This window comes from Aulonocara stuartgranti (assembly GCF_965226115.1).
Source record: "Aulonocara stuartgranti genome assembly, chromosome: 11".
NCBI classification, from domain to species: domain Eukaryota; kingdom Metazoa; phylum Chordata; class Actinopteri; order Cichliformes; family Cichlidae; genus Aulonocara; species Aulonocara stuartgranti.
The window spans coordinates 17,313,716-17,331,190 of record NC_138947.1 but is presented as its reverse complement, the minus strand read 5'-3'; the positions used below and the strand labels follow the sequence as shown (position 1 = coordinate 17,331,190).

Below are 17,475 nucleotides of genomic sequence, written 5' to 3'. Positions count from 1 at the left end.
TCTGAGGAAAAGACACTCCAATATACATCAGTCACACAGAGGTAGAGAGGCTGAAAGCCTTAAATTCATCAGGACACACATCTAACAGTTTCTCAAAGATGCTGACTCTCAGGTTACCAACAGAAACATCAAGGACTGTGACCTGGACGAGATGGAGCCATTCACTTCCATTTTTAAAAAATTTTTTTTTGTTCTTTTACTTTGTTGTGTTCTCGATGTCATCACACAAGTTCTGTTTTGGTCTGTCACAAGATGTGTCTACATCTGTTAAACTGGTAGCTGATAAGTAGAAGCATACTGATTGCAAAGAGGATTAAAATACATTTAGAGGACTTAGCATCTGAGGCTCAAAGTGGCAGGTATGGTTATCTGAGTGATTCATTACGAAGATATGGTGGGTCATTGAGTTATGTTTTTGACGAATTTGATGTAAGGTTGTATTTTTTCTACAATTTCAATATTTTTTTTCACTCCTTTAGAATGTTGAAAATACTATTAAAGGAAAGCAAAACGTACTTTTCTGTCAAAACACAGGGCTGATTTCTATCATGAAATCATATAATACAAGTGTATTACTGACAGCAACCTTTTCATTCCATATATTAGACCAGCATCATATGAACTAAAGTGTCTTGCATTTATTCCGACAAGCCACTAGGTGGTGGCTTGTGCACAAAGGTCAGCATCCTGGCTACACACTTACATCGTTTTCCATATTGTGCTAAGCATATGTGGCATCACATGAAAGTTTTGCTTCAAGCTTCTAAAATTTCACAGTATTCTGATCATATGTGTTCTTTGGTTTTTCAAGTATATTACTTTTAAAAGGTTTGTTGCCCACTTTACCACCACAGGTGTACTGTCACAGTTTTTTTCTGCTCGACATTTAAGTGAACTTTTGCTAAGCACTAACAGAATACAGCTGAGTATACACTAGCACAAGAACAAATACCAAGTTAAAAGGCAAAATAAAAGGTTAGTAAAAAGAGAATTAGGATTTAAACTATTCTAAATGTCACGTAGCATGTTAGCATCTCTCACATGAAACAGTACAGTGCAGTTTATACAACGTATTACTGTTTTGAACAAATCCAGCAATGGTTATAAGTTCTCTGTGTCAAACAGGTAATCAGCTGGCTGTAGCTGGTTAATAAAGACTGTGGCCATGTTTAAGTCCACCATTAAATTGTGTTATATCTTATATAGTATAGTGGTTTGGATTTTTCTCTTTCAAATGTGGACAGAACAGACGTAGTAGTAATTGAGAGGAGAGGGTAAGTGATTTGTAGCAAAGGTTCCTAGCTGGAATCGCAGATTAAATGCTGTGGTCTCAACGCAATATGCATTCTGACCACAAGGCTGCCACATAACATTGTTGTTTCTTTTTGATGTGGTGCCTGGTCTGACATCGGCCAAAAAGTCAAGTCAAGTCGGCTTGAGGTTATTTCTGCATGAGGCAGCGACAGAAGATGCAATGCATTTTGGGAGTTTTCACAGGAAATTCAAGTGATCAGTTATTAGGATCTTAAATCAGCGAAAGGTTGGCAATCTGAGATAAAAGAAAGAGGACGTCATTTCATTTTTATACAACCTGTACTGGTGACTTTTTGTCCTTGTGGGTGTGTGGATTTTGTAATATGACTGTAAATAAAAGAGTACTTTTGACTCATGAGCCTTTCTGGCCCTTCTTGATACTTTCACCCATCGTGCATGAATTGCAGAAGGGGATTTTAGCGTGTCTTTGTGACACTTCTGCACACGCTTTAACGACTCTTGTTGTGAATTTGCTCCAGCACCTGGCCTGTCTAACAGCAGAGATAGGCAGTGAAGCTAAAGTCTCGCCCCCCATATTCACTTGCATCTCTGCCTACCTAAAGCAAGATGGTGAACCAGGTTTCTGGTTTGCAGAAATATGTACACTTGCTGTCTAACAGGCCTGCAGGAGACTGGTGCACAAAAGGTGTAAATGAAAACAGAAACTTTTTCAATTGAACTGAATGATAAGTGTGCTCCGCTTGTTGCTGGAACAGCATAATTCTCTGTCTTTATCGTGTGTTTTTGACACTTAAGGGAAGCCATTGCTTAGTTTCTCACCCTTTTGACATAAAAGATATATAAAATTGCTTTGTCTCAGCTTCTGCAGGATCTGTTAAGAATCCTGTTGCAGATAGACTTTAACAAATTCTGAGACTTCTTTACTTCAAATGTTGTCTTATAGGTGCTTGCTTAAAAACTTATCAGATGGTTGTGCCAACTTAACCTTTTAAAGATCTCCTGAAGCTCCCATTTAGTTATTAGTTTGCAGTTTTCTGACCTGCATTCAGTAACTGATGAAATGTGAAACTACTCCCTCCTAACTTTGAAACTGTTGTGGTTTACAGTATCTTTGACTTAAGCCGTCTCTGTTATTGGTTACTGATTACCAACCAGTCATGTCTTTTTGAATGTGTTGGTAATGTACACCACCAGGCAAAAGTTTGGACAACCCTTCTCATTTAATGTTTTTTCTTTATTTTTACAACTTTCTGCATTGTAGATACATACTGAAGACATCAACTATATGAAGCAAGATATATGTAATTATGTAGCAAAGAAAAAGTTGATAAAAAACTCTAAATATGTCATGGCCGAGGCCGTCTCAAAAGGAAAAGGACTCAATTGCTCTGCGCCAAACAGCATGTAAGTAGTTTGAGTGACAACTTTTATTTTCACCACAAGTGTTCACAACTGGAATGTGAGTTGCACAAGTGCTAAATACAACCACTAAACCTAAGAGGTTTATGCAGCCTGAGCTAAGTGAGCAATCTGGTCATTCGTCAGCGGAAAACAGCTGCTCCGAGGATTGGGCTGGAGGGAGAGTCAACCTGGGTCCGGGGAAAGGATAAGAGTCACTGAAAATAGAGTACAGACGTTCAGGTAGGGTTCGGGAGGAATATGGGCAAGCTGTGTGTTCTGAATCTTCCTGAGTACTGCTTACTTGCCGCGGGTGGTCTGTAGTGGCGTGGAGGGGTTAGTAGTCCGGGTGAGTGGTCCGAAATTCCTGGCGTTGAGGCAGGGAGGCAGGCAGGTGAACGGGGTGAACAACCCGTGGGACTGGCAAGTGGTCCAGCGTCCAGATGGGAGCTCTTCGGCAGAGATTTGCGTCCGGCAACTTCATACGTGGAAGGGTTCGCTGAGAATCTGACAAAGAAAGGTTGAGTGCGCTGGCCTTATGAGTCGCCCGTCTTAATCACCCACAGACGCGAGCAATCAGCAGAAAACAGAGGCCCCTCCCAGGGTTGGAGATGCCGGCTCGGAGGGAGACACACTAGCACACACCCGGACCATGACAAAATATGTTTTATATTTCAGAATACCTCCCTTTGCTTTGTTGACAGTGCTGCAAATCCTTGGTCTTCTCTCAGTGAGCTTCATGATGTAGTAATCTGACATGGTTTTCACTTTACAGGTGTGGTTGGTGAAGGTTCAATTATGGAATTTCTTATCTTCTTAATGGGGTTGGGACCATCAGCTGTGTTGTGCAGAAGAGGAGACTGTGTGAATCAGGCCTTTATGGTCAAATAGCTGCTAAGAAACCACAACTAAGGAAAAGCAACAAGCAGAAGAGATTTGTTTGGGCCAAGGAACACAAGGAATGGACATTAAACCAGTCTAAATCTGTAGTTTGTTTGAGTTTGAGATCTTTGGTTCCACCTGCCATGTCTTTGTGCGACACAGAAAAAGTGAACAGATGGTCTCTACATGCATGGTTCCCACCATGAAGCATGGATGAGGAGGTGTGATAGTGTTGGGGTGCTTTGCTGGTGACACTGTTGGAAATTTATTCAAAACTGAAAATACACTGAACCAGCATGGCTAACACAGCATCCTGCAGCGTCATACATCCCATCCGGTTTGAGTTTAGTTGGACCGTCATTTATGTTTCAATAGAACACTGACCCCAAACACACCACCAGGCTGCGTGAGGGCTAACTGACCAAAAAGATGGAGTGCTGCGCCTCTAGTCACCTGACGTAAGCCCAATGGAGATGTTTTGGGATGAGGTGGACCGCAGAGTGCTCAGCATCTCTGGGAAGTCCTTCAAGACTGTTGGAAAACCATTTCAGGTGACGACTTGATGAAGCTCAGTGAGAGAATGCCAAGAGTCTGCAAATGAGTAATCAAAGCGAACAGTGACTATTTTCCATCCATCTTCATCCGCTTTGTCCGGGGCCGGGTCGCGGGGGCAGCAGCCTAAGCAAAGAGGCCCAGACCTCCCTCTCCCCAGCCACCTCCTCCTCCAGCTTATCCGGGGGAATACCAAGGCGTTCCCAGGCCAGCCGAGAGATATAATCTCTCCAGCGTGTCCTGGGTCTGCCCCGGGGCCTCCTCCCGGTGGGACATGCCTGGAACACCTCACCCAGGAGGCGCCCAGGGGGCATCCTTGTCAGATGCCCGAACCACCTCAGCTGGCTCCTTTCGATGTGGAGCAGCAGCTGCTCTACTCTGAGCCCCTCCCGGATGGCCGAACTTCTCACCCTAAGGGAGAGGCCAGCCACCCTTCGGAGGAAGCTCATTTCTGCCGCTTGTATCCGCGATCTCGTTCTTTCGGTCACTACCCACAGCTCGTGGCCATAGGTGAGGGTAGGGACGTAGATCGACCGGTAAATTGAGAGCTTCGCTTTTACACTCAGCTCCCTCTTCACCACGACGGACCGGTGCAGCGTCCGCATTACTGCAGCTGCAGCCCCAATCCGTCTGTCGATCTCCGGCTCCCTTCTCCCATCACTCGCGAACAAGACCCCGAGATAAATGGTAAATGGCCTGTATTTATATAGCGCTTTACTAGTCCCTAAGGACCCCAAAGCGCTTTACATATCCAGTCATCCACCCATCCACACACACATTCACACACTGGTGATGGCAAGCTACATTGTAGCCACAGCCACCCTGGGGCGCACTGACAGAGGCGAGGCTGCCGGACACTGGCGCCACCGGGCCCTCTGACCACCACCAGTAGGCAACGGGAGAAGTGTCTTGCCCAAGGACACAACGACCGAGACTGTCCAAGCTGGGGCTCGAACCGGCAACCTTCCGATTACAAGGCGAACTCCCAACTCTTGAGCCACGATCGCCCACGAGATACTTGAACTCCTCCACTTGGGGCAGGAACTCATCCCCGACCCGGAGTGGGCACTCCACCCTTTTCCGGCTGAGAACCATGGCCTCAGATTTGGAGGTGCTGATCCTCATTCCCGCTGCTTCACACTCGGCTGCGAACCGCTCCAGTGCGACTATTTTATGGAATCTAAAATATAAAACATGTTTTAAGTTATTTCACACTTTTTTGTTTACTACATAATTCCTTGTGTTCATTCATAGTTTTGATGCCTTCAGTGAGAATCCAAAAAACACATGAAAATAAATAAAAACATGAAATGAGAAGGTGTGTCCAAACTTTTGACTGGTAGTGTGTGCACCCTCACAGGAAACAGTAATCATTTTCAACGTTTTTCCCCCCAGTCTGCTTCCAAGGCCTGTCACTCTGGTGAAACTGCACTCACTAAAGCTGCAAATGTCTTATCTTACCTGCTGGATATCAGCGTTTTTGACAGCATATGCAGCACAGAGACCAGTGTACATTAACTCTTGGCAGCTAAAAACTGCGGTGTTAAATTTGGAATAACCTTTGTGTTTGTTCGACTGCTTTGATGCTCCCTCTTCTCTTCCTCTCAGGTCTCTCTGTTCCGGATCATCAACCATCCTGGGACCTCTTTCTCCCCCTTGGCTGTCAGTTACTGATGTTCGGATCTGGAGCTTTGTCCTCCAGCTTCTCTTATCTCCCTCTCTCCTCTGTATTTATGCTGTCCTTTTTGTGTCCCTTCTCTAGGTTTGTTTACACGTCGAGGCAACTGAATGTTGTTTTGTGTATTTTTTCCAGGTTGGATATCGACGAGATCATGGAGGGGGGACTTGAACTAGATGAAGTAGATGGTGTCAGAGATATGCTGACAACAAAGGCCGTACCATTTACCCAAGATCATTGCCCTGTGAGTGGCAGCCCTGCCCACAAGAGGATAGAAATGTCTCATCATTGGATTAATATGACCACTCAGAACAAGCTTGTATTGATTTCTGGTAACCTTCCCCTCTTAAAGGACAAGTGGACTCAAAGATATCAGTCAGAGGTAAAGGTTTTGTCATTTTTCTTACATTTAATTAACCATATATATCACTCCAGTGTGAATTTGCCTTGATATAAACTGATATTTCAGATTTACAATAAGCTGTATGTATGAGGAAAGACTCTAAATGCAATGCGAGTAATTTGATACATTGTCCACATTTTTAAGCATCAACTTTACAGTCTGCCTCTGTAAAATAAGGTTATATTCCAGAGATAAACTTTGATCATATATCTATGAATTGCTTTCATGCTGACTTTCCTTGCTTTTATAAGACTTCATATAAATGCACAAACATAGATAAATGATCTTCATTACAGGTCAAAGGGACCTCTTCTGTAAACAATAGAAGTAATTCGAAATATAAGCTCAATTAACCCTTTTTGTTTGGGTTTATCCTGAATACTAAAATACAGTGAAGAACTTGTTTTATCTTTTTCTGTTATTATTCTTTGGTGCAAACTGAGTGCTAATTTAATTTACAGCATAGCACCAGTTCTCTTCCTCTATTTAAAAATGGCCACAGTTGCTTGGTGTTTAAAATAGAAATATTAAGTGATGAGTGTAAAACTTAATATGGAAATGTAAGTTGTAATTACTAGAATTTTATCTACAACCTTACACTGCAAAAGTGCAATGCCATTTACTACAATTCTGTTATGTACTACTCGTAAAAAAAAAAAGCAAATTCTAGTACTTTCTGCACAAGCTTCTCCTTTAGTGTTTTTGTGTAAAAAGCAGATTTTTTTCAACAAGTAATTTTTCCTAAAACATAAACTGCACGGCAGAGTTAATTAAATTTTATGTGAAAGCTCAGTTATATGGTAGAAGGTAGAATCAACATACTTTTTTTACTTTCTAAATAAAGTAATTTTGAGCAGTTCTTGCAGTTAGTGCACTTTAGCTAAGTCTCTAAAAGTTTGATCTTGATGTGGATGCCATTGAGTGAGCGGAGAACCAGTCGGGGGATGATCTTGGGTTTCATAGTGGGCTCCGCTATGAGCTGGTATCGCTTCAGTGTCAGAGCTGTCACCACTTTCATCTCATTCATAGCAAAGTTCTGACCGATGCAGTTTCTGCAAAATACATAAAATGTAAGAAATACACAAAGACCTGAAAAACAATTAAAATAATTTGATCCTTCTGAGATTTGGACATGCAGAAAATGGAAAGGAGGGATAAATATAGTATGTTATCTTTTAACATTCAGGTCCAAAGGTGCTTGTATTTTAAATGAGATCAATCTTAGATTACAGTGAGTTCCCCCTTTCCCCTACTTGCTCTAGCCCAGTGGTTCCCAAAGGGGGCGGCACGGTATGAAAAAAACAAAACAAAGAATGCTTGGACACTGCTAGCATAATGGATAGGTTTTTGACAGGGCTCCCACACAAACGCAAAGCAGAGGATGAAGCATCGCCAAATATGGTTCCAAACCAACTTCCTTCCAAGCCAAAGACTAGAACATGGTAAATGGTAAATAGACTGGTTCTTATATAGCGCTTTTCTACTCTGAGCACCCAAAGCACTTTATACAACTCGTTCATTCACCCAATCACACACAAGCACTTTTCTAAGTTTTTCGTGCTATCTAACTATCATTCATACATACACATTCACACTCGGATGGATGCATCGGGGAGCAACCTGGGGTTGGTATCTTGCCCAAGGATATTTGGGTAAAACAATGGGGGGCCTAGCAACAAAAGTTTGGGAACCACTGCTCTAGCCCATCATAAAACCAGTTTGCTGATGGAAATGGGGTCAGTGCTAAGTTACACATTCACATACTTGAGACTACTACAAGCAGTCTCTATACAGTGATATAGTTTCAGGTGAGGACAAACCTTGGCCCAGCTGAGAAGGGCACAAACGCATGAGGGGATCTCTTAGCAATGTTCTCTGGTAGGAAACGCAGAGGATCAAAGACCTAATGTAATACAGGACAAAGAAAGAGAGCAGTGTTATGTGTATTACTTATTTTCTGAACCTCATCGCCCTTATCACTTGCGCAGAGAAAACTGCATTCTGACACATAATAAAGTAAGTCATTAAACCAGCTTGAATCTGTCCTGAGGTCCACTTTGGCACCAGGGACCTACCCACCTCAGCAAATACAGCACTAGTAATTAATTTAATGCACCAGTTTCATGATTGCTTCTTCAGTTATTTGATATATTGTATGCAGCCTTATGGGCAGAGTGCTGAAAACATCACAATTTTATTTCGTCATAGATTCCTTTGATGATGTATTCCATGTAGTAAGTTGTGCTGGGAATAAAATTGTCTTTACTTACATTAGGGTTTTCCCAGACAGATGCATTCCTGTGAATTCCAAATACACCTATTCCAACAACAGAACCTACATTTGAAAGAAATGTGTACTTAGTTTATTATTATTAAAAGATTATAGGGTGTGTGTAGCTGAACATTATTTTTCAAACAAAACAAGCATACACCATATCGAAAAATTTATTGTGACACAACTCATAATTCAAATGCAGGGGTTTTAAGTCCAGTTGGCACAGATACATAAAATCAAGCAGCTAGCCATGCAGCGTGATCAAGTGTAAGTGGTATTATTGCAAACTGGAAATGTTTAGGAAGTATAGCAACTCAGCCATGAAGTGCCAGACCATGTAAAGTTGCAGAGTGAGTGTAGAAAAGTCCATGTTAGCGTGAACTACATTACCCAGCAGCTTTGCAGTCATGGGATTCATGGGACTCCTGAGCTAGATAGCCTGACTTAGTTCATGGGCTGATGAGAGACGAGGGGAGAGCTGCTGGGAAGAAAAGCAAATAGCCCCCCTGTGTTTGTTGTAAATGGTGTGTGTCACATAAACGTGAGTTTACATTTCATTTTTAAGATGTTTTACCCTGTGTGTATTTATTCTAGCTACCTTTGGCATATGTGCTAGTTATAGATAACTATGGTGGCCCAGCTATTGGATAGTTTCTGGCCTTGTTCCAGCTTTATTTGTTCCCTTTACCAATTAATGTGACATTGTACGCTGTAACATGGGTGTATTACGTAGTGGTAGAGGGCTGGCTACTGAACAACTGCCTCAATATAAATATTTCATCTCTTGTGTTGGAGTGCCATCTTGTGGCCCATTTTGGGTAGTGTTTTAATAAATGTGATTGCTCTTAAGAAGCAGTATCAGGTTGATGCACTGCCTTAGCAGATTTGTTGTGGAGGAATTTGTGGCCAGCTTTATTACCGTTTAATCTTAATTCATGTTCTAAAGTATTTCCTGTTCTTGATCGCAGAAACCACACCATATCACCCCTCCACATCCTCCTACACCATGTCATATCTCCTTGTACCATCAGTCTGAGTGTAAATAAACTCCACCTCTTACAATCTACTCCCTGGATGTCAGCCTCTCCTTCTGACCAAGGATAACTATTGTAGCAAAAACCAACATTAAACTGATGTGCACCATTCTGTACAGTGAGGTTGCAGAGTGCATAAAAATCTCCAACGCTCTGCTGACTCAGTAACTGCAGAGCTCTAAACCTCCTCTGGCATCAACATCAGCACAAAAACTGTGTGCCTGGAGCTTCATGGCTCATGGATTCCCATGGCTGAGCAGTTCCAGTGAGTGTAATGTGTAGGCGGCGGTGTACTTTCTGCCCATATAATGTATATGATAATAATCTGGTGCCAACATTTAAATACTTCCATTTGGAAAAATGAAGAACTGACAAAGCAATTACGCCACACGTTTAAGAGATTTATACTAGTTTATAGAAAAGATACTGTATGTGACAATACAATCAAATAATACCAATATACCCTTGTAGAATAATAAAGTAATAAGTAATAAGTCAATATAGGTCCTTTATTGAATCGTAAAGAAAAGTCATTTATGTATGTAAAGACAAACAACGTCGGTTAAGAGTTTGTGTTTACCATGTGGCATGAAATGATTCCAAAAGCATTATTAAGTGAAGACATTTAATGTTTACTCTTTGATAATAACAACAGAGTAAAATCACTGACCTGCAGGCACTGTTCTCCCATCACAAAAGGTTACAGTTTTGGTGGTTTTTCTGGAAATTCCTGGTACAGGGGGGTAAAGGCGGAGAGCTTCTTTTATGCACATTGTAGTGTATGGGATTTTACTGAGATCCTCCCTTAAAATGAGACCAACATGCAGTGTTAGTGAAGTCAACTAATAAGAAATCTTGTTTATATGTCTCCTAATAAAGTTTTGGTACCACAGAATGGCACCAACTTGTCTCCCTATTGCAATGTTGTCCTTTCATAAGCCTACCACTCCATGGTTTCCTTGTCATGCAAGGCCTCCATAATCTCCTTCCTGCAAATCTTCTGATGTTCTGGGTTGCAGGCCAGACAGTAGAGGATGAAAGACAGGCCACTGGCTGTGGTGTCATGGCCCTCAAACATGAAGGTGTCCACTTCTGCCCGCATATCTTCATCTGACAGACCCTGCTGGTTCTCATCCTGGCGTTGAAATAAAGGATATTTACAGTTGATGAAAGACAGAATGGACTGCACTATACTCTAACTGGGCTTCTCAATAAAAGTGCTTTGTTACTTTTGCTGCTCAGGCTCATTATATTACTTCATCACCCGACTTCAACTCAGCTTTAGCTGGATAACATTCATCCTTATACAGATACCTTTATAAAATTGGGGATTTATTCAGCAGCCAAGTATCAAGGTCCGCTGTTCTTCTTAAACCATATAAAGCACTAATTGTTTGTTTTTTAAGCAAACACCTGCCATGCAGTTAATTATTGATTTTAATTTTTCCTGCCAAGGACAACAATTTGCTATGATATACTCATAAAGGAAGCCAAGTCTACTAAGAGAATAAACATGCTAGCTGAGACAGCCCCTACAAGCTGCCGTTTAGAGAAGTTTTTGGGAAAGAAACTGGGCAAAACACTAACCAGTGTTGATCATTCTCTACACAAAAGAGATTTTGTATTCAGGTTGCTGCTCACGAGAATGAAAAGGCTGATCATCGTCTTTGTGTCAGAGGACATTAACATGCAGCTTGGCAACAGCATGCATCTTTGCTTATTTGCTGCATGCATATGCTATTTCAGCTTTAGGCCAGTACTTCAGATATCTGACACGATCTCAAGTTGGCACTTGCCTTATTTTCTGTATGACCTTTATGCAGGAAAACCCCAGTTTGTGACTTGCCTATACATTAAGCAAATCCTACAATGGGAAATGTGTTGAAGTAAGAGGCTGAAACTGATGACACATAACATACTCTTGCAAAGAGAAGGATGTCCAGAAAGTCCAAATATCTCTTTGCCTGTATTTGTCCAAGCTCCTTCTCTTCCTTTAGTGCTTCTCGCCTCTTTCTTATAACTTCCTCTTTAGAAAAGAATATAAAATGTAAGCATTTGTAGATCTGACACTATAATGTGAGGCTCACTGATTTTTGGCAACGGTTCAGATGAATCAAAGCAAAGCTTACCTGTATGACTGAGGGTCACCTGACGTGCTTTTCTGTATCTGAAACCATGTGGGCTAAGGTGGAAAATGAGGTCACTGTGGTACGGAAACATTCTGAGCCGAAGATCAATTAGAAAACTGAGGTCATAAACTGCTTTGATGTATGCATTTGTTCCACTGAAATGACAAAGGAGGCAAACATTAAATGCAGATTTACAACAACCAAAGACTCAACATAAAACTGACACTGTAAATGACTCTTTAAAAAGATTCATCTAGGCTCACCCCTCTGTCTGACAGTTGCTGTAGCAGCTGAAGGCACACTTCATAATGCTGTCCAGTGTCATGAGGCTCATGTGTTTAAACAATTCAAAAGGCTCATTTGTGCTTGCATAACTTTCCCACTTATCCTGCCAACAATGAGAGAACAGATGTGATCTCTCTGCAGGATACAGACACTGCTCCTGCTTTACTTCTATTTACTGACACGTGCTGACTTTGATTTTATTTATCAATTATGCAACTAAATTGTCTTCAACGTACCAACATAGTCTCAGCAGACTCTGACATCAATTTTACGTATGGTTTCAAAACATCATAATGGAAACCTGGTGTTAAGAGCCTCCTGTGGCGGAACCACTTCTGACCTTCTGACACCAACAACCCATTTCCTGAAGAACATGTGCACGGGTGAGGAAAGCAGCAAAACAAACAACTCTGCACTTTAACAAAATGCTGTAGAAGGGAGAAAAATGAGTCTTACCAATCCAACCCTCAATAAACCGGTAGACAAAATCATCTTTTGGTTCTGTTAGGAAACATAACAAATAAAAATGGTGTTAGGGACTTTTAACTTTACTACACAGTTATAAATGTGCATCAACACAACAACTACGTAAAACATTTCTCACACCTGATGATGTCAGGATAGTTTTTGCATAATCTGGATGCTGAATATTGATGATACTGAGAAAGGGGCCAAACCAGATTGGGAAAACATATGAGTACTCCTGACCCCATTTCACTACCTTGTCCATATCGGTCCCATCTTGTTTAAACTGAAAGAGAAAAAGTACAACTGAAACACATCACAGCAGGCAGACTTTACACGCTGTCAACTGTGTGTCTCTGTTTGCAGAATGGTGTTCTCCAACATGGTGTGGTCAGCTTTACTGGACGGTTACACATGTTACAGCTGCTGCGAGTGTGTTGATACAGTTACCTCCAGAACATGTCCAAACAGCCAGTGTGGCGGCGGCCCCCAAAAAGCTTGGAAGTTCCGCAGTGCTTCCCTTCTTTTCGCAAATAGAATTGTTAATTTATACACCACGGCAAAAAGACAGAGCACAACAAAGACGTAATGCATGTGAGGCCAGCCCAGCTGAAACTCCGCGAAAGTTTTAGTTAGTTTCATCTCGCAGGTGCAAGTGTCTTCCGCCTCCGCGTGCAGGAAAACCTCCCCAACAAAGCGCAAAAGGTGATCTGAGCTCACCTTTCTGATAAGAGCTGGAGGAGAAGCAATGTTTTCAGTGCTGTCTCCGGTAGGCGGGGAGTCTGACACCCAATAAAACGCTGACTTCATGTCCTGACGGAACTGTCGGCGTTTTGAGCGCAGGAGTGCAACAGCAACATCATTACGGCGGTATATGAGAACTGGGATGATGAAGATGCAAATATGGGAAGAGCAGAAATGTAGGTTTTCCTTTTGGCTATTCTGTTTGCCTTAATTCCCAAAGTGTAATTGTGTCAGTTGTTGTACTTTGCAGCCAATAAGTTGGTTACAAGTGCTTTGTGTGCACATGAAGTCCAAACTCCAGTGAGTTTAACCGTACAATAAACTGTACAAACAGCTCAATCACAGTTTGGTTCAACCCTCACAAACATTATCTCAGCATAAAATACAATGTGAGAACATATTTGGCATCTATATATTAAAAAAGAAACTGGTTTGCGATGCACATTTTGTGTCTTAACACCCATACTAAATGTAAGAAGCAAATCATATGCCAGACCACATCAGAAAAACAGTGTGGGTGACAACCTTGCTAAATTTCCTCTGTACTGGCTGTTGGACCACTTCCGATGTGTCAGGCTCATTTAAACTGTTAAGCTCAATCTAAAACCTTTTGCTGAGAGGCAGAGTTTGTGATCTGTGTTTTTATGAGCAGTAATGGTACAGCCAGGATGCTTCATGTTCCACCCTGAAAACTAAAATAACATCAAAATCAAAGGTGGAAAATCCTAAATTAAAATAACAGTGGCAATTGTGATGAAGTGTTTTGAAAGGATCAAAAAGACTGTCCTGGCTAGCGTGGACTCTTTACTTTATGCATATGCGTATAACATGTAACACCACAGTGCATCAGTCTACTGGTGAGTCACCATTTGCTCTGATGTTTGACTGAGATCCCCAGCTACCTGTTGAGTTTTTGTTGTGTAGGATTCAGGAGCCTGTGGCCCCTACCTCCTGCATACCAAGTGAGCCAAAAAGCTCAACGTCCTCTGTGGTGCTGGTCTGCACCGATCAGCTGCCAGTTACGGCTGGTGTTCAAAACAATATTGCTTCTTCACATAGGACTACTTGTGCTAATGCTGGAACGCACTCGAATCGACATTATCTGCCCCAGGCAATAGGAAGTAGAACAACTGGGGCTGTGAACTCCCAGGCACCTGTGCCTAATACATCTACCCTGTTTAGACCTCGGCAGTGAGTGTCAATCGTCGGGACAACGATTCAAACACCAGGGGTAGATTGTAGTGGGTTACATTTAGTTCATGTTGTTTCATACATGGTGTCTGTGAACACAGCATGAACATGCACCCCTTCCTTTGCTGTTAATCAAGAGTCGGTTATAAGGAACATCTGTGGTCTATTCTTGACCTCTCGCAACTTGCACTCATTACTGTTCAAGGTGGCAAAGCTCACAAGCTGTTAGGTATTACAGACTGGATTCATTTCCCGTGACAATTGATGATTTTGTGTAACTGTTAAAGGGTGATAAGTGGGATCCTCATGGGTTATCTACAATTTAGTGTATAGTAGGGTGGACCCCAGATGACAGTTTTCCCTCTTTTGTTACAGGCCTCACACTGCTGCTGTCTTGTTCTAGCCTTGTTGTAGTTTTACTATTGTTAATCAAAAATCAAATCGAATCAAAATTTATTTATGTAGCACATATTAAAAACAACAAAGTTGACCATAGTGCTTCACAGTCAGTAAAAGCATATAAACTGACATTGACTGGTTCCTTGTTTTATGGTATTTTACACATCAAGAAAGGGGTAAATTGCACCTTTCAGATTGGAGTGAGGTTTGCAGTGAGACTACACGGGTGAGTAATTGGTGGCACTCCCCCTGTAGGTTGCCTCCCCAAGTGGGCGGTCACCACCATTTCGTTTCATTATTTTATTTTTACTTTATTAACTAACTCGGCTAGCACTGTGTCAGCGAACCTTGTCCTTTTAAATAATGTTTATTAATAAAGTGTTTTAAAGAACAAGGTAGCAGGGCTGCCCTGCTACCTAAAATGTTTTTTTTCTGCTCTACACTTTGAGTAGTTTTGTCCTTACTTTTGCTTGTTAATAACAAGCCTGTGGGCTTTTGTAACTGGTACAACATTTGCACTAGCTACTGTAATCTCTCCTGGGGTGTAACCCCCTCCCTGGGTGGCATTATCAACACCATTTAGTCACATTTACCGGTATTCTGCCTTCACACCACCACACATGCATACAGAATCAGTCCAATCATCTGTGAAAATGCTGTGAAATGACTGAAGCTGCATTTAATGCTGTCAGACTCTCTGAGAAGCTGCTGCTGTTACTCAGACTCACCCTTTCTCTGTAACTGAGCTCTGAACTTCCTGTAAGATAGACCCCACTCAGTCAGAGTTGAAAACCAGACATCAAACATCAGAACTGTGAGCATTGGTATTACTCAGGGGCACGTGCTGAGTACACTGCCACATGCTGTCTTCACATATATGAGTGTGTGCACCACCTGATCAATACCAGAATTATAACATTTGCATATGTGATTGGGCCGATTACTGGTAGGGACGGGATAGAGAAGTGATAGGACTGGTGGCCCGGTGTCAGGAAAATAATCTTGCCCTAAAAGTAGAGAAGGGCAAGAAGATCATTACTTATCTGAGGAAAAGACACTCCAATATACATCAGTCACACAGAGGTAGAGAGGCTGAAAGCCTTAAATTCATCAGGACACACATCTAACAGTTTCTCAAAGATGCTGACTCTCAGGTTACCAACAGAAACATCAAGGACTGTGACCTGGACGAGATGGAGCCATTCACTTCCATTTTTAAAAATTTTTTTTTTGTTCTTTTACTTTGTTGTGTTCTCGATGTCATCACACAAGTTCTGTTTTGGTCTGTCACAAGATGTGTCTACATCTGTTAAACTGGTAGCTGATAAGTAGAAGCATACTGATTGCAAAGAGGATTAAAATACATTTAGAGGACTTAGCATCTGAGGCTCAAAGTGGCAGGTATGGTTATCTGAGTGATTCATTACGAAGATATGGTGGGTCATTGAGTTATGTTTTTGACGAATTTGATGTAAGGTTGTATTTTTTCTACAATTTCAATATTTTTTTTCACTCCTTTAGAATGTTGAAAATACTATTAAAGGAAAGCAAAACGTACTTTTCTGTCAAAACACAGGGCTGATTTCTATCATGAAATCATATAATACAAGTGTATTACTGACAGCAACCTTTTCATTCCATATATTAGACCAGCATCATATGAACCTAAGTGTCTTGCATTTATTCCGACAAGCCACTAGGTGGTGGCTTGTGCACAAAGGTCAGCATCCTGGCTACACACTTACATCGTTTTCCATATTGTGCTAAGCATATGTGGCATCACATGAAAGTTTTGCTTCAAGCTTCTAAAATTTCACAGTATTCTGATCATATGTGTTCTTTGGTTTTTCAAGTATATTACTTTTAAAAGGTTTGTTGCCCACTTTACCACCACAGGTGTACTGTCACAGTTTTTTTCTGCTCGACATTTAAGTGAACTTTTGCTAAGCACTAACAGAATACAGCTGAGTATACACTAGCACAAGAACAAATACCAACTTAAAAGGCAAAATAAAAGGTTAGTAAAAAGAGAATTAGGATTTAAACTATTCTAAATGTCATGTAGCATGTTAGCATCTCTCACATGAAACAGTACAGTGCAGTTTATACAACGTATTACTGTTTTGAACAAATCCAGCAATGGTTATAAGTTCTCTGTGTCAAACAGGTAATCAGCTGGCTGTAGCTGGTTAATAAAGACTGTGGCCATGATTAAGTCCACCATTAAATTGTGTTATATCTTATATAGTATAGTGGTTTGGATTTTTCTCTTTCAAATGTGGACAGAACAGACGTAGTAGTAATTGAGAGGAGAGGGTAAGTGATTTGTAGCAAAGGTTCCTAGCTGGAATCGCAGATTAAATGCTGTGGTCTCAACGCAATATGCATTCTGACCACAAGGCTGCCACATAACATTGTTGTTTCTTTTTGATGTGGTGCCTGGTCTGACATCGGCCAAAAAGTCAAGTCAAGTCGGCTTGAGGTTATTTCTGCATGAGGCAGCGACAGAAGATGCAATGCATTTTGGGAGTTTTCACAGGAAATTCAAGTGATCAGTTATTAGGATCTTAAATCAGCGAAAGGTTGGCAATCTGAGATAAAAGAAAGAGGACGTCATTTCATTTTTATACAACCTGTACTGGTGACTTTTTGTCCTTGTGGGTGTGTGGATTTTGTAATATGACTGTAAATAAAAGAGTACTTTTGACTCATGAGCCTTTCTGGCCCTTCTTGATACTTTCACCCATCGTGCATGAATTGCAGAA

At 41.4% G+C, this 17,475-nt stretch overlaps 1 protein-coding gene and 1 long non-coding RNA gene across 3 annotated transcripts in view; one reads left to right on the top strand and one right to left on the bottom strand.

The window, feature by feature from the left end:
- Positions 1-17,475, top strand: part of LOC309717093 — a 189,650-nt gene that overhangs the window by 159,764 nt on the left and 12,411 nt on the right. The window lies entirely within an intron of this gene.
- Positions 6,579-13,097, bottom strand: LOC309717090 (cytochrome P450 4B1-like). Of its 2 annotated transcripts, XM_082551373.1 has the most exons (12): positions 12,827-13,097; positions 12,518-12,662; positions 12,368-12,412; positions 12,148-12,275; positions 11,890-12,014; positions 11,627-11,781; positions 11,417-11,523; positions 10,442-10,632; positions 10,168-10,301; positions 8,459-8,523; positions 8,009-8,091; positions 6,579-7,240 (listed from the first exon to the last, which is right to left on the bottom strand). In XM_082551373.1, the coding sequence occupies exons 1-12, from the start codon at positions 13,016-13,018 to the stop codon at positions 7,069-7,071; spliced, it is 1,542 nt and encodes a 513-aa protein (XP_082407499.1). In that variant the 5' UTR covers positions 13,019-13,097; the 3' UTR covers positions 6,579-7,068. The 2 variants fall into 2 exon arrangements, with proteins under 2 accessions (XP_082407499.1, XP_082407500.1); XM_082551374.1 differs by lacking the exon at positions 12,148-12,275 and having other exon boundaries at positions 12,633-12,662.